The sequence below is a fragment of the Dendrobium catenatum genome, unplaced genomic scaffold (genome assembly GCF_001605985.2).
Source record: "Dendrobium catenatum unplaced genomic scaffold, ASM160598v2 original_scaffold_104185, whole genome shotgun sequence".
Classification (NCBI taxonomy): Eukaryota; Viridiplantae; Streptophyta; class Magnoliopsida; order Asparagales; family Orchidaceae; genus Dendrobium; species Dendrobium catenatum.
In genome coordinates this window covers 170,012-193,200 of record NW_021422623.1, presented here as the reverse complement: position 1 = coordinate 193,200, position 23,189 = coordinate 170,012, and the positions used below count along the sequence as shown (strand labels likewise).

At 36.2% G+C, this 23,189-nt stretch overlaps 1 protein-coding gene across 2 annotated transcripts in view; it reads left to right on the top strand.

Annotated features, from left to right (window-relative positions):
• LOC110106777 (2-oxoglutarate-Fe(II) type oxidoreductase hxnY-like) overlaps nt 1-22,687 on the top strand; it is a 30,939-nt gene extending 8,252 nt beyond the window's left edge. The window contains exons 3-10 of one of the 2 annotated variants that reach the window (XM_020836792.2): nt 12,292-12,413; nt 12,524-12,624; nt 12,716-12,774; nt 13,271-13,327; nt 14,202-14,247; nt 21,967-22,046; nt 22,183-22,282; nt 22,404-22,687. In XM_020836792.2, coding sequence (XP_020692451.1) covers nt 12,292-12,413; nt 12,524-12,624; nt 12,716-12,774; nt 13,271-13,327; nt 14,202-14,247; nt 21,967-22,046; nt 22,183-22,279 — 562 coding nt within the window. In that variant the 3' untranslated portion in view covers nt 22,280-22,282; nt 22,404-22,687. The remainder of the gene's footprint in view (nt 1-12,291; nt 12,414-12,523; nt 12,625-12,715; nt 12,775-13,270; nt 13,328-14,201; nt 14,248-21,966; nt 22,047-22,182; nt 22,283-22,403) is intronic. The other variant, XM_020836791.2, reaches the window with a different exon arrangement.
• The last annotated feature ends 502 nt before the right edge of the window (nt 22,688-23,189 follow it).

The following is a 23,189-nucleotide window of genomic DNA, read 5'->3' as shown; positions in this document are numbered from 1 at the left end:
TCTCGGGCCAGTCAAATTGCTACAACGGGGCAGAACTTTGGATGGAAATGGTAGATTAAAAGTTGGGGGCTCACCCCCTGTAACAGCAGTTTTGTTCCTATCGTCCGGGCCGATCGTGGATCGTCTCGGGACGATCAGTTCAAAGTTTGTTCCAGAATCTGTACAGAAGTTACAGGAAAGTTTTCCTGTAAGGATCGTCCGGGCCGATCTGGGATCGTCCCGGGACGATCAGAGCATGGCACAAGTCAGAGAGTAGGGGTTTTTATCGTCCAAGAAAATTAATTATCGTCCTAAAATCGTCCTAGCCGATGGGATTTGTACGATCTCCCTGACGTTTCGTCTGCGATCGGCCGGCGATCAGGAAGGATATTTAGCTGAAATCAGCTCATTTTGAAGAGAGAAAAATCAGAAATTATCAAAATATCTGAATTTTCTGAGAGAAGAAAGTCGGGCAAAGTGAAAAGTTGATTTTTGGCACGCCGGTCCGTTTCGTCCGTCGAGACAGTTCAAGAAATTGTGTACGCAAGGTAAGCACATTCCGCCTTTCTCAATTTTCAGAATGGTGAAGTTTGAACAGTTTTCGTCGATTTCATTTTCGTTAGCGAATTTGTCCGTATTTTCCGACTGGTCAGTTTTTACTGCCGTAACTTTGCTATGTTATTGAAAGTGCCGGTGTGCACGTTTTGATTATTTTCTGGAGATTTTGACCGGATAATTTTGATTTGCGGCGTTTTCTGTTGATGTAAATTTTCACATGTCTTGTAAATGTTGTGCAGTAGAATAAAAAGTCTTATAATGTTTGTGTGAATGTTTTGTGGTAATTTGGTAAAATTCTGATTTGGTGAATTTTGTGTAAATCCGTTATACTCGTTTATGTCGCCGATTTTCGTAGATTTCTTGAAATTGTCCGGATTTGTTCTGAATGACATGATATGATTGTGATGTGCTATGAAAGGGATATAAGGGGTCAGGATCCTGTGAGATCCTGTCTGTGTCAGGGAAAATCTGAAATGAGCTCTGAAATCTGAAAACAAGTTCTGTTCCGGATCCGATGATAAGTTCTTTCTGGGCTATAAAGCACATCTGTTCTGGTGCCTTGAGCACAAAGAGAGGCATAAAGGGCCAGAATCCGAGAGATTCTTATCAGTTGTCTTGGAAGGGAGGCATAAGGGGCCAGAATCCGTTGAGATTCTGTCAGGGTCAGGGAATCTGTTCTGCTTTAATCTGTTCTGACTTTTGTATGTTCTGATTTGATATGTTCTGATTTAATATGTTCTGATAGGATTTTGATATAATTTGATCTGATCTGTACGATTCTGTTCTGATTTGATTTGATCTGTATGATTCTGTTCTGATTAAATTTCTGGAATTATGATTTCTGTTCTGATTCTGATTCGATATACGATTCTGATGATCTGATTTCTGTACGGATTTTGTCTGATGCGTTTGATGTGGATTCTGAGGATTCTGATTGGAGGTTTGATATCTTGCTGAGCTATTGTAGCTCATCCTTGTTTTCTACGTGGTTTTCAGGTTCTGGGAAAGGGAAGGAAGTCTTGGAGTAGAAGTTCAGAGTCTGATCCATTATAGGTATTTTGTACTTTTGATTTTTGTACAGTCATGGCTTTTGTTCTGCTTTTCTTTCTGTCTGAAAGCCATGAGCTGTATTTGTATATGATTCTTTTGAGGAAGAAAAAGATAGATGATCTGTTCTGCTGTATTTGATGTTCATAGTAGCTTTGTGCGTCTGTTTCTGTCTGAATGTTTGGAAGAAAGTTCTGAAACAAATTCCAAAGCCAGATCCTGGAATCTTCAGTCAGTTTGAATCTGGATCACGACCCGATGCGAGCGGGATCCGTCCCGGTCGGGTTGGGTCGTAACACCCCCATTGGTTGATCAATGAATTCCATTGCTTTTTGGAATTGTAGAGGGGCCAAGAAGAAGGAAGCCTCTCTCTATTTGAAAGAATTTGTAAAGGAGTATAATGTGTTTTTTGTTGGATTGATTGAGATTAAAATCTGTCTTGGACAAATTGGCATTCCAAAAAATGATTTGAATGGATTGGGATTTCTATCTTTTCCCTATAGCTGGCATGTCAGGTGGAATTATGGTGATGTGGAGATTGGACCTTGCTTCTTTTTCTGTTTTAAAGACTTTTGAGCAATTTGTAGTTGGTGATTTGGAAGTGTTTAATAAGGGAACCTGAATGATTTCCATGGTTTATGGTAGTAAGGATGTAGTAAAAAGGAAGGAATTGTGGGATTGCCTTCAAAAGGTATCTCATAGAAAGGTTCTATCGGTGATTGGAGTAGGTTTTAACTGTATTCTGGCCCAATTGGATAAAAAAGGTGGAAGGAAGTATATTTTCTCTCAAGGCTCAAAAGATATGGTAAATTTTATGAATCTCAATGATTTTCAGGAAATTGGAGTGGTTGGTCCAAGGTATACTTGGTGTAATAACAAAATTGGGGGAGCAAGGATTTTAGAGAGATTGGATAGATGTTTGTTGAACTCATATGCTTTTGAAAAAATTCAAATGGCGGTTGAAAGGCATATTGCTAGAATAGCATCTGACCATTGTCCGGTTATCTTAAAAATATTGGAGACAGCTGGAAGGAAAAAGAAGATTTTGAAGTTTGAAGATGTATGGGTGTCTTTTCATGCATCTTCATGTATTATTTCAAAAGTATGGAAAAAATCCTATATGGGAGATGAAATGCAAGTTTTAAATAGTAAATGAAAAAGAACTTTGAAGGAGTTGTTCTTTTGGAGCAAAGCAAAGATGAAGGATTTCTTAGTTCTTAAAGAAGTTTTGAAAAAAGAAATTTTGCAATTACAAGAAGAGGAGGCGGTGGAAGGTGGGTTAAGTGAAGAAAGGCTGATAATGTTGAGGAGTAAGGTGGGAGAGCTTAATGTCCATCTTGCTAGATTGAATACATGGTGAAGGCAAAGAGCCAAGGTAAAGTGGATGGAAGAAGGGGATTCAAATTCCAAATACTTTCATGCATTTGCAAATGCAAGAAGAAAAAGTAATTGGATCAACCATGTTAAAGGAACTAATGGGATCTTGGTGGATGACCCGAAGGAGATTGAAGACATTTTTCTGAAAATTTTCAAGTCAAAATGGAGGAATAGGGAATGTTCTCTACTGAATTGGCCGAAACCTGCTAGTGTGCTGGATGATGATGATAGAACATTACTGGAAGCAGATTTTACCAACGCAGAAATTCTGAATGTAATCAGAAATTTGGGTGAGAATGTAGCCCCGGGTTTTGATGGTATAACCTATTCTTTCTTTAAGTTTTATTGGAATATAGTAGGTGATGATGTATGCAAGGCAATAAATAAGTTCCTTTCTTCGGGAAAGCTTTGTGGAGAATGGAAAGAGACATTGGTTGTGCTGATCCCAAAGGTCAAAGATCCGGTGTCTCCTTCAGGATATAGGCCTATAAGCCTTTGCAACTCCATTTACCAAATTGCAGCTAAAGTACTATTGAATAGAATGCTTTTGGTAATTGATAAGGTGATATCAGAAGAACAAGTTGCATTTGTCAAAGGAAGAACAATTTCAGATCATTTACTCTTAGCTCAAGAGGTTTGTAACAAGATCAGGTGTTCTAAAACTAGAGAAGGGTATTTGGACATTAAGATAGACATGGAACAAGTATATGATAGCATGTGTTGGGAGACTTTGAAGCAAATGTTGATAATATTGGGTTTTCCAAATAAATTCTCAGATTTATTGTTGGAATGTGTGAAGAACCCAATGTTCTCTATAATGATTAATGGGAGCGACTCTACTTGGATTTTGGGAAGATGTGGATTTCGGCAAGGATGCCCTCTATCTCCCTTACTATTTATTATTTGTTCACAATTATTGTCTAACTCTTTCTTGGATAGAGACTTGGAATTGGCATCAAACTATCACAAAATGCAAAGAAGGTTTCACACCTTTTATATGCAGACGAAATTCTTCTCTTCTTGGATGCAAAATTGAGGAACATCAATGTATTGAAGAGGTTGATCCATGATTATTGCAATTGGACCGGTCAAAAGGTAAATCTCCAAAAATCTTCTATACTAATGGGGAAGAGTATAGGGAGAAGAAGGAAGAAACGGATAGCTAAAATCCTCAACATGAAAGTGGTTGATGAAATGGAGTATTTGGGTGTTAAAATTGCTTTGAGAAGATTGAGAAAAACTGATTTTCAAAATCTATTGGATAAAGCTTCTAAAACGCTCAAATGTTTGGGGAAATAGATTTATCTCAATGGAGGGAAGAATAACCTTGTTAAAGAATGTTTTTCTTACTCTTCCTTTATTTTCTTCTTCTCACTCCTTGGTTCCTTTGAGCATTTTGAAAGAGTTTGGCAAGGCATGTAGGAATTATTTGTGGAATAAACATGATGGATCACATGGTTTTCATTATGTGGCATGGGATACTTTATGTAAACCAAAAGAATATGGAGGCTTTGGTCTTTTTTTAGCTGTCTCAAGAGTGGGTTCTCTAAGAGCAATATTTGCTTGGAACCTACTTGATAAACCAAACACTTTGCTCAATAGGAATATCAGGGATAAATATGGTACTTGTTGGTGGAATAATGAAGGGAGGAAATGTTCTTCAAGTACATGGAAGATTTTAATGGATGGATGGGATTCTCTCAAGGGGATCTTAAGATAGAGCATAGCCAATGGATCACTGATTAATATTAAGAAGGATATATGGATACTTGATAAGAGCTTAGAAAGATGGCTGACGTTTGTAACCAATTGGGAAGGAGAAAATGTAAATCTCAACTCTATTATAGTTAATAGAGCTTGGGATGTGCCGAAGCTGTCACTTTTTTTTGGGGAAGAACTCATAAATCTGATCACTAAAGTGGATATTCTTCAGAACTTGGAGGAAGACAGATTGGAACTCATATTCAAGTTATCGGGCAAATTTGTTTCAGCTCTATCCTATGCAGCACGGTTTTCTGAGAATATGCAAGAAGAGTTGTATCATTGGTTCTTTAAATTGAAGCTTAATCCAAGAGTTGAAGTGTTTGTTTGGAGATTATGTATGAATGCAATTCCAACTACAGATTTTCTGTTTTCTAAAAGGTTGGCTGATTCTAATCTTTTCTCAAGAGGTTGTATAGAGGTGGAGAATATTGACCATTGCACAACAACTTGTCCGAAACTGCTACAGGCTATAAGACTATTGAATACATCGGGATTTCCTGTTCTTTGCTTCAGATCTTTTTCGGAGTGCTTGAACAAACTAAAGGAAATAGCGGTAAGAGATTCTTTCTTGCCTAGAATGTACTTTATTTTGCTTTTTCATTCATGGTTGAATAGAAATAAAGTAAAACATGGAGATGTGGAAGAAAGCAATGCTACTATTGCCTCTAGAGTCATAAGTTTTATGGCTTCTTCTCATAAAGGTAGTATCATATTGGGCAACTGGGGTACTAATCAGTCTTCACGACTGTACAAATTTTGGTACCCTCCTCCACCCAATTGGTTAAAAATAAATATTGATGGATCATTATGCAAGTCTAGCAAAGCTAGAATTGGAGGAGTTGTAAGAGATTGCAAAGGCAGGTTTTTGATGGCATTTGGATGTGGATATGTTCATTGGGATAGTGCACAGGTTGAGCTCTTGGCTTTTAAATCCTTGAGGAATTTTATTCAAAATTGGATGCTTGAGGCTAATGGTATCATTATAGAGGGAGATAACATAAACGTAAAAGTAGATCTAAGATATCTAAACGTGTGCTCTTATAAATGACTTGATCGCCCAAAATCACAATGTCCCCACTAGATCTATTATTATTAAAATTACATTCCATAGATTTAGTTTTAGATCTACTCAAATGAAAGCCTTTAGACTGTAAGGTTGACCTTCAAGTTTACCTTTCTCCCTCTCTAGTCTTATCAATAAGAAGAAAATCTCAGCAAAAATCATACACCAGGATACAACCTCTACAAATGTCTAGTGAGAACATCCATGACTAAAGCAAAAAGATATGGGCGAAGGTTGATCCTTGATGTAATTCAACTAAAATAGGAAATACTTAGTCAAACCATCTTGTGTTTGAACACAAGTAACAGCTCCTGCATACATATCATTAATGACTTGAATATAAGCATTATTAACTCCTTATGTAGAACTCTCCATATCACTTATCTCAAAACTTTATCATATGCTTCTCTAAATCAATAAAAATCATATGTAGATCCTCTATATTCTCTCTATACTTTTCCATCAAACCTCTCAGTAAATGTATAGCTTCCATAGTAGACTTACCTGGCATGAATCCAAATTTATTTTGTGAATCATTAGTGTTACGCCGCAACCTATGCTCCATAACTCTTTCCCATAGTTTTAAAGTATGATACATTAACTTAATTCCTCTATAATTCACACAAACTTGTGCATCACATTTATTCTTAAAAATAGGAATCAACACATTCATTCTCCAATCATCTAGTTTCTTTTTAGTCATGAAAATAGTATTAAAAAATTTAGTAAGCTAAGAAATTCCTTCATCTCCTAAGCATTTTTGCACCTCTATTGGAATATCATAAGGTTCAACAGCTTTTCCACTTTTCATTTTCTTGAAAGCCTCTTTAACTTTGGTATAACTAATATGCCTATAAAAACAAAAATCTTTATTTTCATTTCGTTTGCTAAGATCACTAAAGTCAATTGCATTCTCATAATCTGAAGATTATCTCTACCTATAATATTTAAATCTCTCTTTTGAATATAAGTAGACCCGTAAAAGTAAATAAAAACTCATCCAACCAAAATATTATGAAGAATCATAGATTGAGTTTTATAGAAGACTAAGTCTTATATTTATTAGTAGAAAAATCCCCTTATTCAATCTTAAAAATAAGGAAGATATTAAAAAATAAAATCTTGATAATAAAGAAATCACAAGTTGTGATCTCTTAACAATAAAAGATTGATAATATGTCATATAGCTACACTCTTGATCAACAATACTCCCACAATCCCCAATGCAATCGAAAACAAAAACATTGAAGTCCCACAAGAAAGTTGTTAGTCCTAAATATTTTATATTATAAGCTAGAAAAGTTATCATGTCATTCATTTATTATTGTTTGTCATTTTTAATAAGATATTACATTAATATATATACACTATATAAAAAAATGTATTGTCGTGTCCGCGCCGTACCCGTGTCCTATATTTTCAAAAAAAGCCGTCCCGTGTCTGTGTCGTGTCCGTGTCGCCGTGTCCGTGTCCGTGCATCATAGATCCTAAGTAAACCCTAACAATAAAGGCAAAAATAGTAAGATTGCTCCATAAATCCAATGAAAAAAACAAGCAAAACAGTAATTTTTATTGCAGAAATCAAACTAACGGATGAAAAATAGCAAGATACAATTAATCCTCAATTCGAGAGGAGGATCTATCTCTCCCAATCCCTAGATGCCTTTAGCCCAAGACACCGAACTCTTAGAACCAGAACATCCACAATAATTTGCCTACCCCTAACCCTATTCCTTTATTCTTATTTAGAGCAAACAATTAAACAATAAATACCTAAATAGTCCCCCAATCCTCCTATTTTCATAATTATTTTCCTCCCAACTCAGCCCTCTTCAATTAGAAAATATTTTCTAATTAATCCCCCAAACAAAAAATAGTCCCTAATTATGTCCTCTTCAATTTAGAAATAATTTTTAATTAAATCCTTTTGATTAAGAACCTTCCTAAAAAACTCCCTCTTGATTTGAAAATTTCCTAATTCCATCCCTATCAAATTTGATCAGTCTATCAATACTCTTCTTCCAAAGAGTCATATTATCCTCAAGGTGGAACAAAAAAAATTTCTGCTGAAGTTCTTGACTAATAGCGTTGTACTGACACTGGGTCAAATGATTCCTTCCTCCAACATTTCCCTAATCAATCTCTCGATTTCATCCTTCTGGATTTGAGGATAACGATACGAATGAACTTTGATAGGTGAGACTATTTTCTTCAAGATAATAACATGCTTTTGTTCCCGCGGAGGTGGCAATCTTTGAGGTGGTTGAAAAATCTCAGGGAATTGCTGAATCAAGGGTTGCAATGAAAGAGGAATGTCCCCTCCATCCTCCAATATGACCCCCTCCAGCATGCGTAGTTCTACTAGATGACCTTCTCCTCCTCCTGTATGCTCATCACCATGGTTTTAAGTGATATCATGACTTTGGAGAGCCCTGCATCTCATCTTATCACTACTCTTCTCCCATCTACCACCAGCGCCATCGTTAGTGTCCCCTAGTTGACCTTGGTGTCTCTCAAGATCTGCACCTTCATCCCTAGGATGACATCAGTGCTTTCTAATTCCAATGGGAGAAAATACTCCCTGACCTGAATCCCCTGTATGGTCAACACTACTCTACAGATCCTCTGGCCTATCTCTACCTTCTCCGTACCCATTATTACTCCATAACATCATGTATCTACCAATTTAACCCCCAATTGGTTTAAAACCTGGTTGGAGATGAAATTGTGAGTAGCACCACTATCAATCAACACCATCACCTCATTGTCTACTATTTATCCTTTCACCTTCATGTATGATTCAGAGTAAATCCTACAACAAAATTCAGGGAGACTTTCACCACATCCAGATGCAGCTTGTTCTCCATCTCTCTCTTCCTCACTCTAACCTACCTCAGCTTTCTCGTCATCACAGACGGTGAGAACCTGAAGAGTTCGGTCCCTGCACCTGTGTCCTGCAGTATACTTCTTATCATATTTGAAGCATAGTCCCTTTGTCCTCTTCTCCTGCATCTCCCTCTCTGTCAGTCTTTTGAAGTTCCCCGCACTTCCTTCTCCTCCTGGCTTCTTTCTAGGAGTCTCACAAATGTTGCCTATTGTAGGTCCCTTGGGTGTTAAAAAAGTGGTAGTTATCCTGTAAGAGCCAACTGAACTGTTGACCTAGGCTCCACTCTCTTAGTACTTCTGATCCTCCACTAGCTGTGCCAGCTCCATTGCATCTCCCGTCATGAGGTCTCATGACTCTCACTGTGGCCTTGATATCTTATTTGAGTCCCTTCATGAAATTACCCTCCAAAACAGTCTCCGATAGTCGATCTAATCGACTGGTCAGGTACTCAAATCTCTCGCGATAATCTGCCATTGATCCCTCATGCACTAGTGCAAAGAACTCTTCATAGAAGTCCCCTCCTCTACCAGGAAGGAAACATTCCAATAAGCATTTCTTGACTCCCTTTAACTCCGTATTAGGACTCCTTATGTCTCTTTATTGGTTCCAAGACAATGCCTTTCCTTTCAAACATAATTTCCCCTTTCCCAAGTGTTTGACCCTCTCTAAGTGTCCCGATCTTCCCTTTCACGCTCATACCCAAACCCCTCTTCGCTTTCTCCCCTTATTCCTTCAAAATCAGCATCCCTCCTATTATAAACCCCCTCTTTTCTCTCCCGATCAGCACCCCTTGGTTCATGCCCCCCCCCCCCCCCCCACCCACCCATAACCACGCTTCTCTCCATACCTTCCACCTTTCCTCCATGATCTCCACATCATTTTCCCTCATACGAAATTCAAAATTCGTAGTTCTTCCTACCTGCCGTTGTTTTTGATGCTATCATTTGAATTTGATTTTCTGATATTTTCTTCGCCATCTCATGAAGATTGGAAACTTTTTCTTCCACGGATGAAATTCTATCTTCCACAGTTGCTTTCATTTGGCTCATCTCCCATTCGAGGTGTTCATCCAATGCATCCACTTTCTTGTACGTCATTGATACCCTGATTTTTGTTGGACTCAAAAATCTGAATTTTGATCCCAAAAACAACAAAACAGCCCCCTTCTATTTAAAATCAGCCGCTGCTTTTCTCAGAAAAATCCTCCAAACAGTCCCAAAATATGCTCTAATACCAATTTGTTAGAAAATACTTGAAGATCTCAAGTAAACCCTAACAATAGACAAAAATAGCAAGAACGCTCCACAAATCCAATGTTTAAAAAGTAGTTTTTTATTCCATAAATCAAACTAATGGAAGAAAAATAGCAAGATACAACTGATCCTTAATTCGAGAGGAGGATCTATCTCTCACAAACCCTAGATGCCGCTAGAGCCCATGACACCAAATTCCAAGAACAAGAACATCCATAGTAATTTGTATACTCTTAACCCTAATCCTCTCTTCCTATTTAAAGCAAACAATTAAACAACAAATACCTAAATAGCCCTCCTTTAATTCCCTCATATTTCCTTAATTATTTCCCTCCTAAATCATCCCTCAGATCATCCCATAAATCTATCCTCTTCAACTAGAAAATATTTCCTAATTATTCCCCCCGTCAAGTCAGCCCTCAAATTAGCCCCTAAATATGTCATCTTCAATTATGAAACATTTCCTAAACAACTCCCTCTTGATTAAGAAATTTCCTAATTCCCTCCCAATCAAATTTGGCTGGTTTATCAGGAACCAATAAACCTTAATAGCGCTATTAAGATGTGTCAAAATAGTCATGCAAGAATACATGATCAAACAAATAATAAAATGATGAGAAAAAAAATATCTTACCACAAGTATTGTTTTTTTCTAAGTATTTTCAGTTAATTAACAAAAAAATTAATTGAAGAATGACAATTCGGAAGGTTTTGAAAAAAAATAGAAAGCAAATTGTGAGCTATAAAAATTTCTAATGGCTAATTTTAACAATGGCGAGTTTTGTAGTAGAGAAATAGATCTATGATTTAGATTTCACCAAAGATACTTTTAATTATATTATATGTTTATTTGATCAATTGACGAGGATAAAATTGCTATAATCAAATCAGAAAGTGTTCTCTGCTTTCTCTAAAAAATTATCAAATACAACCTATTTTCATCTTGAGATAAATTTAATGATGTAAATTGCAATAAACATAAAGATTTTAAAGAATACTTAACTGCAATGCAATTATAACTATTCTATGATTGGTTATGGTATTTCATCCATGATAAATTTGTTTTTTACCTCTTGATTTTAAATATATCTCCATATTAAACAATTGGCAGTCGAAGAATTACAAAGAACAAGAAAAATAGATTAAAATATGTAGCATAAATTTAACTAAAAGAAACTTCAATGGATCAGATTAAAATAATCCAACATTAAATATCTAGCTATATCTAGCCTCTAGAAAAAGAATTTAGAACTTGATCGAAAAAGAAAAAACTCATTATAGTAGTTTTCAACATGAAAAATATAAGAAGGAATAAGAAAATATGAGTCAAATATCTTTGCTCCCTAATTTCTCCAAGCTGCCAACTCTTTTTTCTATAATCCAAACTACAGCCAAAAGTTCTCTCAAAAGTCTCCCAAAATCTGAGAAATTTGTTCATGTATATTTTCACAATGTTTCTGTTAAATCTCAACCTTACGATCCCGAAGACATCCACGGCTGTGAACAGTAATCCGTGGGAGGACTACAAGGATTGCATTAATTCCTCCCATTGATTTAGGAATAATTATATTCATATTATTATAAGAGTTATTTGTTTCCTTATTGATATACCTTGTATAGATCTATAAATAGGGAGTAGATTGCTTAATAAAATTCAAGCTTTTCCTTCCCAAATTCTTCGTTTTAACAGTTTCAAACCTCATATTTAATAAATTCACCTTGAAATTGGCTCCAAATTTGGTATTTTTAGGATAGGTCATGGAAATCACTGTAGCAGCGCTGCAGTTGGCGCTATGGTGTAGGAGGATTGCTAACACTAAGAAAGACTATCGTTAGTCTTTGAAATCGCTAGTCATAGAAGAGGTCCGAAGTAGCAACATGTTCATTCTATTTTGGACAAAATAAAAATTTTTGCTTATGTTTGCTTGTAGTATTTTACTAAACTATTCATATTTTGCCAATTTAATCTCATGGTATTACATTGCTTTAATTTGGTCCCTTGATTATACATAATCGATTTAAAATGATTCTCAAAGGGATCCTTTTGGATCAGTTCTGTATAGTGAAGGGGGTTAAATTGGACCAATATAATACACTGAGATTAGATTGGTCATATACGAGTAGTCAAGAGACTATTTTGAAATTTTACCTCAAATTGGCTAAAGCACGGTTTGATGCCGGCGTCTTTTTTATGCTAGTTTTTTTGGTTGTGTAATCCGTTGTTATTGTACTATTTGCATTTTATTTTAGCCTACTTTGAATATACTTCAATATTCTAAACCAATGCCAAAATGTTATTGTAAAGATGCAGCGGTTGGCATTTCGTATCTTAAGATTCAGAGATTATTTTCACATGTTTACAGGAGAGTGTCCCGGGCAATTTTAAAGATTATAGCTCTTACACTCGATTTAGATGCTGACTTCTTTGATAAACCAGAAATGCTTGGTGAGCCCCTGGCGACATTGAAGCTTCTTCACTATGAAGGTGATTAAGGCACTTTTCAGGATTTCTTTTGGTTGTTCTTCTGATGTCCATTTTTCTTGATCATTCATGGGATATGTGCGGATTAAGTCTATATTTATCATGACATTCAGGCAAAATTTCTGATCCTGCAAAGGGAATATATGCATGTGGAGCTCATTCTGATTTTGGTTTCATTGCTCTCTTGGCCACTGATGATGTGACCGGTCTTCAGGTAACATATGAAATTTTGGTCACTCTAGAGTTTTCCTGTCTGCTCTTGTTCATTCATCAGTGATATTAATACTGTGTTGTACTCACTCTAGATATGCAAGGATAAGGATGCCCAACCTCGGATATGGGAAGATGTTGCTCCTATGAAAGGGTTAGTCTTTCTTGTACAATTAGGAAGCTTTCTATTGCTTGTTCTTCTTTAGTGTTGCTACTTGGTTGACATTACGGATGGCTAATCTGAACCTGATTAGAGTCATCCTCCATGTTCAAGTTGGGGAAATTATATTTCTTCTGCTGTCATTTGAGCTTTGTTTGAAGAGCCACCACCTTGAATCTTGAACAAATAGACGGTGGTTTGGCCCTTTGCTAGAGTCCAGATTCTGAGAGTGAATATACATACTACATATTCTTACTTTTATAGTAAGTTCAGCAATTTAGTAGTACTGTTGAGCTTTTAGTGTAGAAAGAACTCAGCTATCTTGATTTTATTTTGTCTATTTTTGAAAAAGATATTAATCCGTGTCATTATGGAATACAGGGTATGAATGTAGAATTTATTTGGTTTTATCCTCACTTTTTGCTATTATCAAACTATAGTTTCTTCAATATCATTTTTTGACTTAGAGGCCTGTTTTTTGTTATTCCAGAGGTTTCATTGTCAATATTGGTGATTTGCTCGAGCGGTTGACTAATGATGTCTTCAGGTATCAGTCTACTTAGTGATGTTGTTTTCTTTTTTCAGATCTTTATCTCATTTTTTTAAACTATTGCAATTGAATAGCAAAGGCATTCTTCAATATTTAGTCACACACGAGATAACCTTTTCATTTGATAACTATATCTGCACTGGCTTTTGTAGTTCTTCTGCATTAATGGTCAATTTCATGTCATCATGTAACCTTTTTGTTATAATATAGAAAATTATTTCGTCAGGATAGGCATATAACTACATCATATTTTAGGACTTAAATGGTTTTAATGTTTCCCGACTCTTCTTGTCAAGCTAAAATGCTGGCAAATGTGGTATGCATGGAAGAGGGAGTTGAGACACATTGAATCTTTCTTGACAACAATGACAACAACAAGCCTTTATCCCACTACGTGGGGTTGACTATATAAATCATTTTTCTCCATTGTGTCCTATTAAGAATCTTCCTTGACAATGACAAAAAAAGCATCAAGAAAAACATGCTTTTCATGCCCACAAAGATGAAGGCTTTTCTTTTTATTATATATTCATTTTAATGCGTATAGTAATTTTAAGGAAAATCGAATCATAAATTTTTTATTGTTTAACATTATCTTAATCCTTTAAGGAAGTTGCTATTTTGCTTAGTAATCTATTTTCTCTTTTTTTATTCTAATATCATGTTTTCTATTTTATAACTGCATAATTCTAGAGCTTTTATTCTGTACCAATATATATTTTTGTTATTTTTCTCCTTTGTTCAATTGTAGCAAACATAATCTCAAATTGTACTTTTAATGCAATGTTATTTGATTTAGTTTTAAGCTATAATGTAGTCTTAATTGGTTGTCATATAGATATAGTTTTTATAAGTTCATATTTGTGTGCAGATCGACATTGCACCGTGTTGTATTAGATGGACGAGAACGTTATTCTGTAAGACCCATCACTCCATTTTTATTTGGTTCAACAAAAATGTAGTTGTTTATTCTCTCAACATATTATTTAGAAAATTGTTTTTTCTTGTGTTCTTATTGTTCTTGTTTCATATGATGACCTATTGAGTTGGGCATATATTTATTGGGCATTAAGTTTTATCCTTCAACCTTAGCTTTCATAGATCCAGAAATTATTGCTAAGAGAGTAGGTCTCCCCACTAACATGGAATCTTGGAAATGCTATTTAATCCTAAATTGAGCAGTTTGAAAAGATTGGGTGGCATGCTACTATATAAATCCAATTTTTTCTTCTTCTTTTTTTTTTTTTTGAGAAAAGCCAAGCTAACATATAGATGCAACTAAAATGTAAGAAGCGATGCTTAGTCGAAATTTGAAGAAAAAGTTCAAAACTAACAACAAGAAAGTAGAATGAGGAGCAAAAAAAGGACTCAGACTGGACAAAACTACATCAAATTCATCAGAAATATGTCATGAAGAGGAATGCTCATTTGGTTGCCAAATACGACCATCCAAGATGCAGCTACTGGTTGCCGAAATGACCATCCAAGGGGGCATAATTGGAGATGTGCACCATTCATCATATTCCATTCATGCCAACGAGAGCCACCAAATAGCCAAAACACCAGTGTGAATTCCAGCCCTATTGACAGCAAAATACCCAAAAATTTTAGAGTTGAGCAATACGCCAAATACTAGTAAAACCAAAAGAAAACTAATTGTCTGTTGAAAACCAAATTCTAGCCACACAGCCACCAAAACCAAATAGAGTAGAACTGATAACATAAGAGATAATGAAACAAAAAAGTGCAACCAAAAAGAAAACCCCATATGAGGAAATTATACCTCTCACTTCCTCCAATCCTTTTCAGCCAATAATTTTCAAGCAAACAACCTTCGTAATTTTAAAGAATACTGAGGAAATACTTTCAATATTAGGATTATCTCTCCTTGCATTCATTTCTCGTCCAATGTGAGAGAGAGAGCAGCAAATGACTAAGTAATAGAAGTTTTTTTGTGACAACATGAAAGTTATCCAAATCTGAAATATATTCAAATAGTTGAAGCCGGTTTGGCCTCATGAGGAAGGAGCTCATCCAAGGAATAAGCTCATATATGATGCTGGATGAATAATCACATTCAAAGAAAATATGAGAAGCATTTTCAAGCATGCAATTAAAACAATTGCATGACACCGAGACCTGGATATTTCTTTGAATAAGCATGTCAGCTGTTTTAAGTTCCCCTATCAAAGCCATCCATGAGAAAGTGGAGTATCTCATTGCTAGTTCTTGTGCCAGAAGAATTTATACCATGTAACTTGTTGCAAATCATGATAGAAATCGTATAGAAATTCCTTAAAATTGGGATGCCCAGAACCTCGCCAAGCCAAGCAACCAATAGAGTTAGCATTTACAGAAAGAGCTTTTACGGCACCCTGGACATGTGAAGGAAATTCTGGGAAGAGGTCTAGGCCCATAATAACCATTTAAAGAGGCATGATGAGGTAAAGTATGAGCAATGGTGGTAATATCAAACTTCTCCCGTAAAGAGGCTCTGTTACACCAGTAATTTCAAAATAAAGAAATGCTGCTGTTAGTAGTAATGAGGAAAGAAAAACAGTTCTTTGTTTTGTCCGCAACTTTCTTTAGATGTGCCAAATATTTGGTGGATTTATAAGACATTTTCAAGGAGAAAAGTATTTTTCATTACACCAAAGGTCAAGCAAGCTATCATAGTCATACAACCACCAAATAATAGAGCAGGAATAAGCATGGTAAAGTGATTGAATTGAAGGAATATTTTGCACACCAAATTTCTTAGTTAGACACTTTTTTTTTCCAGGAAATGAGATGTAGCTTCTTAGTATTGATGCTGCCATGATAAAGAAAAATTGCACATATTTTGTCAATGGATTTACAACAACTTTTTGGTAGGATAGAACGTCTTATCTAATAAGGAATGATATTCTAAATAATAAACCTTACATATTCAAGTCTACCAGCAAATGATAGGAGTTTTTCTTTCCATTGATCAAGAAGAGTGTAAATCTTCTGGATAAGAGGTTGAAAAAGAGCAGCATGGGTTCTTGTAAAGCCAATAAGTACCGAGGTAGGTTAAGCAATTGGCAACTAGCTATAATAAAACCAATAAGTACCGAGCTTGTAGCGCTATTAACCTGAAGAACAAATTTTTTCCAAGAGAGAATCGAAGGAGGCTCATTGGGGGGTTTCTCCATGGATGTAGAAGCTTGGTGGGTTGTCAAGGGAGTTACCTGAGGGGGAATTAAGATTAGGGATGTGTTCCTTGGAAAGATTCTATTGACTAGAAGCAGTGGTTTTAGAGAAAGGGCTAGAAATCATAGTGATTTGTGTTGGTTAGTTGTTTGGTGGGTCTAAGCTTGCAGAGGTGGGCGGCCCGTTAGGGGGCAAGTGGATGTCAAACTTGGGTTGGTTGCGTTAGTAGGTCTTCTGGGCCTGCTAAGGCCCTCTAGGTTTTCAATATGTGCTTCTTCCCTTGGGGAAAGTTGATGTTGGAAGATTATTGGTAGGTTTGGATGGGCAAAAGTTGTAGGGATGCACCAAAGAGCCATAGCCCTCACATGTACAAGACTTCCAATCATATTGCACTCTCAGTGTAGTATTCTTCCCAGACAAGAAAAAAATGATCTCATCCAACGAGATTGATTTGTTGTCTTAATTGAACACAAAATTGAGCAAAAGTTAAATGCATTTCTTTAACGGTCAAGGGATCTACAACAAGTGGATAAGCAATGCAACTAGCAATTTTAGATATCCCATCTAGATTCCACCATGACAGTGGAAGATCATGAATCTTAATTCAGATGGGAATAATAAAAAACTAAACCTGTTTAGGGCGAAACTGAGGAGACCACTTCTATAATATAAAAGGTTTACCTAGAAAGAATTATAGTCCTCCTATCCAAGCCATCTAAAGATCTTCTACCGTCAAAAACCTTAAGAGAAAGAAACCCTCACTAATGGAAAATAGATTAAGTGTACCTTTGAGCTTCCACGATTTGTTTATTATAGCTAAGAAAGCTTTGTAATGAAGCATATGCCTAATGGAATAGCCTACCAATGATAATCCACATTCCTTATTACCCTTAGATATTTCTTCTTCTAAGAAATGAACAATCTTTTCGGCCGGACGAACAAAAGTGAGAGAAAAATCCTTAGAAGAAAGGTTATGAACTATCAGTAGAGATTTCCAATTAAGATTCTGGAGGGATTCATAACAGAGTTGGTTGTAGGAAGGTTATGGAGAAGAGGGGGGGGGGGATTCGAAGAGAAGCTGAAGTTAGGAAGCATGCTGGACAAGAGTGGAGAAAAATTTGGATGGAAGGCGGGGGAGAAACCCCCAATGAAGGAGATGATAAGGGGAAGGATCAAGGCGACTTCATGTGGCTAGGGTTTCCTCAAACACTATGCATCCTTTCCTTGAAATATCTTTCCACACTCTCAATCTTTAATGGCTTATAGAGGTCAATGGAGCTAAGTCACACGGTCAAACTAATGTTAGCTGAAGCAAGTCAGAAAAATGAAAGGGAGAAGCAAAGCTTGCTTATTTTGAGCACCACTTTTAAGGTAATCCAAATATTTGGAATAGTAAATTTTATCCTCCACTCAAGGTTTAAAATTGCGTAATTAAGCCTCGAGGCGGTTTTCGTCCGTGAGGCGAGGCGTAAGCCTCGAGGCGGTGTGAGGCGTAAGCCTCACGGACGCAGAATTGCGTAAATAAGAATTTAAGGATTTTAAGCAGGTAAATAATAGCTAGTTCTATCATACAATAAAAAACATCTAAATGATATATGAAAATGGTGAAAAGTAAGAAAATAGATGCAAATAAATCATGTCCCAAAGTACAAATCACGCCGCAATGACGTATTCGCCTTTTATTTGCCTCTAACCATGTTTCCTAAAGCAAAAATCCAAAAACACACAAAAAAAATCAAAAAAACCTAAACCCTAGTTTTTCTTAAACTTGAAAAATATAATCCTAAAGTTAATAAAAATACCTAAAATCCAATGTGGAGTACTCCTAGAGGGCGGCCGGAAGTTTCCACTTCGCCAGAGAGAGGCGGCGCCGGCGGGAGAGCGGCGGAAGGAAGCGAGTGCGGGATCTCTTGTTCGCGAACTGGAGCGTGCGGGAGGGGGAAATGTGGTTTGCTGAAGGCTTTCGGGTATAAGGAGAGAAAAGGGTTCATTTTAAGTGAGTGGGCCCTATCCCAGTGAGGCGTACGCCTCACCAGGAATTGCGCAATTGCGCCTCTGAGGCGCGCCTCAGTCCCAGTGAGGCGTACGCCTCTTAAAGACTTGGAATTGCGTAGGTTATGAGGCATTTTTGGGAGGAATTGCGGAAAGGCGCGCCTCAAGGTGCGCCTCTAATTGCGCAATTTTAAACAGGGCCTCCACTAAAATTGGACTTGGTTTGATTGTGGGTTTGGAACTCAATAGCAGTGCTCTAGAATTTTTTAATCTACTATAGTTTCAAACTCATATGAAACTGATGTGAATGTGTACTTTGTAATCCTTCACTATTTGCAAATGTATAGAATATATAATGTTCAATTTCCATGAAATTATGTCACCCCTATGATATATACCATGTAGGCTTAGGTAGGGGTGACAAAAACGGGTTGACAGGTTAGGTTTGGATCCTAGCTGAAATTGACCAGGCTCTAATCTAAGTCAACTTGAACCCAACCTGTTTAATAAATAGATTAAAAAGACCAACACGAACTCGATTTGCTAGCAATCTGAATACTCGAACCCGATTCACTAGTAACCTAAATGACCCGAACCTGACCCGTTTACCTGTTGTTGCTAGATCTCAAGCCATAGATGAGAAAAGTGGAGTATTGTGTTAGGTAGTTGACAACCCTCAATGAAGTTAGGAAGCATTGTGGACATGAGTGGAGAAAACTTGGGGTGGAAGGCGGGGGAGAAACCCCCAATGAAGGAGATGATAAGGGGAAGGATCTGGGCGACTTCATATGGCTAGGATTTCCTCAAACACTATGCATCCTTTCCTTGAAATATCTTTCCACACTTGCAATCTCTAACTGCATAAAGAGGCCAAAGGAGCTAAGTCACACCCAATCAAACCAGTGTTAGTTGAAGCCATGGTTTAAAATTGCTCAATATGAGGCTCGCCTTGAGGCCTGCCTTTGCGCAATTCCAGTAAAAAACGCCTTGATGCTTACGCCTTGAGTTTTTTTAATGAGGCTTGCGCCTCAACTTGGTTGAGGCTCGCCTTGAGGCCCGCCTCGCCTCACTGGCAAGAGGCTTACACCTCATGGTATACATATTAAAACTTATATAAATTTTGAAGTAAATGCCCGACATTGGACTCTATAGAAGAGGAGGAAGGGAAGAGAGCAGTTCATCATAATGATGATTCAAATGAAGAACTCTTTAGTGATGACAGTGCTGATGACTTATGAGTTCTTATGTGATATGTCATTGCTATTTTTTTTTTGGAAATTTGAATTATATGTTAATGAAAAGAATACTAGGATTTTGGAAAGATAGAATTTTGAGTTGAACTATATTTGATGTTGTCTTATTATTGGGATATTTTGATTTCACTTCATATCTTATGCTTTTTTATGTTTTATATTATTCACTCATTGGTATATAAAAAATTTATCATTTTATGTTTACGCAATCTTTTGATTTTGAGGCTTATGCCTCAAAGCTTACGCCTCGCCTCACGAATGAAAAACGCCTCAATACCCGAATATGCAATTTTAAACATTGGTTGAAGCAAGTCAACGAGATCAGAGGGAGAAGAAAAGCTTGCTTCTTTAGAGCACCACTTTTAAGGTAATCCAAAGATTTGGAATAGTAAATTTTATCCTCCACTAAATTTGGACTTGGTTTGATAGTGGGTTTGGAACTCAAAAGCAATGCTCTAGAATTTATTAGTCAACTATAAATTCAAACTCATATCAAATTGATGTGAATGTGTACTTTGTAATCTTTCACTATTTGTAAATGCATAGAATATATAATGTTCAATTTTCGTGAAATTATGCCACGCTAATGATATATATCATGTAGGCTTAGGTAGGGGTGACAAAAACGGGTTGATAGGTTAGGTTTTGATCCAAGCTAAAATTGACCAGGCTCAAATTTAGTCAAACATGAACCCATTCTGTTAAGAAATGGATTAAGAAGACCAACCTTAACCCGATTCGCTGGTAGCCCGAATTATCCGAACCTGATTCACTAGTAATCTGAATGACTCGAACCTAACCCGTTAATCTATCGTTTCCAGGTCCCAAGTCCTGGGTGAGAAAAGTGGAGAATTGTTCTAGGTAGTCAGACAACCCCCATTGAAGTTAGGAAGCATGGTGGACGAGAGTGGAGAAAACTTGTGGTGGAAGGCTGCGGAGAAATCCACAACAAAGGATATGATAAGGGGAAGGATCAGAGTGACTTAATGTTGCTAGGGTTTCCTCAAACACTCTGCATCCTTTCCTTGAAATATCTTTCCACACTCTTAATATCTAACTGATTAAACATGTCAAAGGAGCTAAGTCACACGTAGTTAAACCAATGTTAGCTGAAGCAAGTTAGTGAGATCAGAGGTAGAAGCAAAGCTTGCTTCTTTTGAGCACCGCTTTTAAGGCCATCCAAAGATTTGGAATTGTAAATTGTATCCTCCACTAAATTTGGACTTGGTTTGACAGTGGGTTTTGAACTTAGTAGCATTGCTCTAGAATTTATTCGTTTACTATAGATTCAAACTCATATGAAACTGATGTGAATGTGTACTTTGTAATTCTCCACTATTTGTAAATGTATAGAATATATAATGTTCAATTTCTTTGAAATTATTCCACCCCTATGATATATACCATGTAGGCTTAGGTAGGAGTGACAAAAATAGGTTGACAAGTTAGGTTTGCATCCAAGCTGAAATTGACTAAACCCTAAATCTAATCAACCTTAACCCAACCTTTTTAATAAATGGATTAAAAAGACCAACCCGAACGCGATTCGCTAGCAACCCTAATCACCCAAACCCAATTCACTAGCAACCTAAATGACCCGAACTTGACCCATCAATCTGTTGTTGCCAAGTCCCAAGTCCTGGATGAGAAAACTAGAGAGTTGTGTTAGATAGTTGACAACTAGCATAAAATTTATAGAATAATCATGACATAAATATGTTAACTTGTTTTGGTTAAAAAAAAATTTATGACTTATTAACTATAACATTTAGGATATTTAAAATAATAATAAAAGATTATAGCACAATTAAATAATTCGATGAAAAAAAAAATTAAATGGGTCATGTTTTAGGTTCTGACATTTTGAATGACTTTTGTGAATTTATGCTAGCCCTAGGTTAAAGAATTTTCAATTCTCTCTTTAAGAAATTATATTAGGTGAGTTATTTTGTATCTTTCTGTAACTGGCACATTTTCATGCCACTTATTTTTTTCTTTATTTACTTGATGCGCATTGCTTTGGATGATTTTAGTTTTATCCTCGCTACGCCGAAAACATAATTTTGTTTTTTGTATTATTACTGAACTCAAGGTAAGGAAATTATTGTTACATGTTACTTCTCTCTCCATATAGGATAATTTGGAATTCGTGCTGATTATATTTCTTAGAAAGTGTACTCCATTTTTTTTTAATTTCCATTCTCCTCATTTAAACAGATTCCATTTTTTGTGGCCCCAAAGCCTGAATGCGTTGTGGAGTGTTTGCCATCCTGCGCCTCTGAGAAGAACCCACCCAAGTACACAGCTTTGTTTTTCCCAATTCGTTGATTTTAGTTTAAATTTATAAGCTTTCATGGCTAATTCAAAATCTTGTTCTTTGATTCTCTTTACTTATATTTTCTCTTTACCATTTTTTCGACTGATTGTCTTTAGGTATCCCCCGATAACATGTGCTGCATACATGAACCAGAGATACATTGATACACATCTTGGCCCGACCTCATATCATACACAAGAAATGAGAGAATAAACGGTATAATATTTTGAATAACTTTATTTATATTCTATTATAATTTGTATTAAAAATGGCATATATTTTTTATCTCTTCACTCCCCTTCTGTAATGCCAATAATGAGACTTTGCTACAATGAAGCAGGTATAGCAGGTCTACAAAGGCTAATATTTGACAGTAACTCTATCAGAAATAATATTTGAAGCCATTCGAAGGAGTCCGTATTTGGGAAATAAAAGATTGTTTTACTGAACAATCATGCTTCAATTACTGGTCTGTCTTTCAGGGAATTATCACTGTTCTCGGAAAGGTTAGCTTTTGTAGAAATCAATTGCTACTTGGAATAAATCTGACTCGTGTGGTGAAAATAAATTTGATACTCATTTAAACGCGATTAATAAATGTGGCTTGAGGTTCTATTTGAATTAGTAGTTCTCCTAGTTTCCGGTGAAAATTATAAAACCTAGAATTTTTTAAGCAGAAACAGTGCTGCTAATTTTTTTATGTTCAACCACCAAGTCCTCTCAGATTGGAGAGATTATTACATGTGGAGTTCGGATTCAGAGAACCGTTCACTTATGTAACTGTGAACAATAAAAGAACAATGATGAACAATAATTTGAGTTTTTATTGTTTACCGTCAAATAGCTGAATGGTTCTTCGGGGCCAGACTCCATTCATAATAATCTCTTCTCACATTGAGCCATACAACCAGTGATATCCAGCAAAATACCCTCAGCAGCAGAATTTAACTAAATTGTTTTGATTTTAATAACATGATTTAAAATAATGTCATAACATTAACAGTTTCTTAAATCTAGAAAGCATTGCAGCGTCATATATCGATCGAGACCAGTGAAATTTTTAAATTTTTGAAAAAAATGAAGCCCAGACTTTCTAGCTCTATTTAGGATAAGTTAGTCTTTC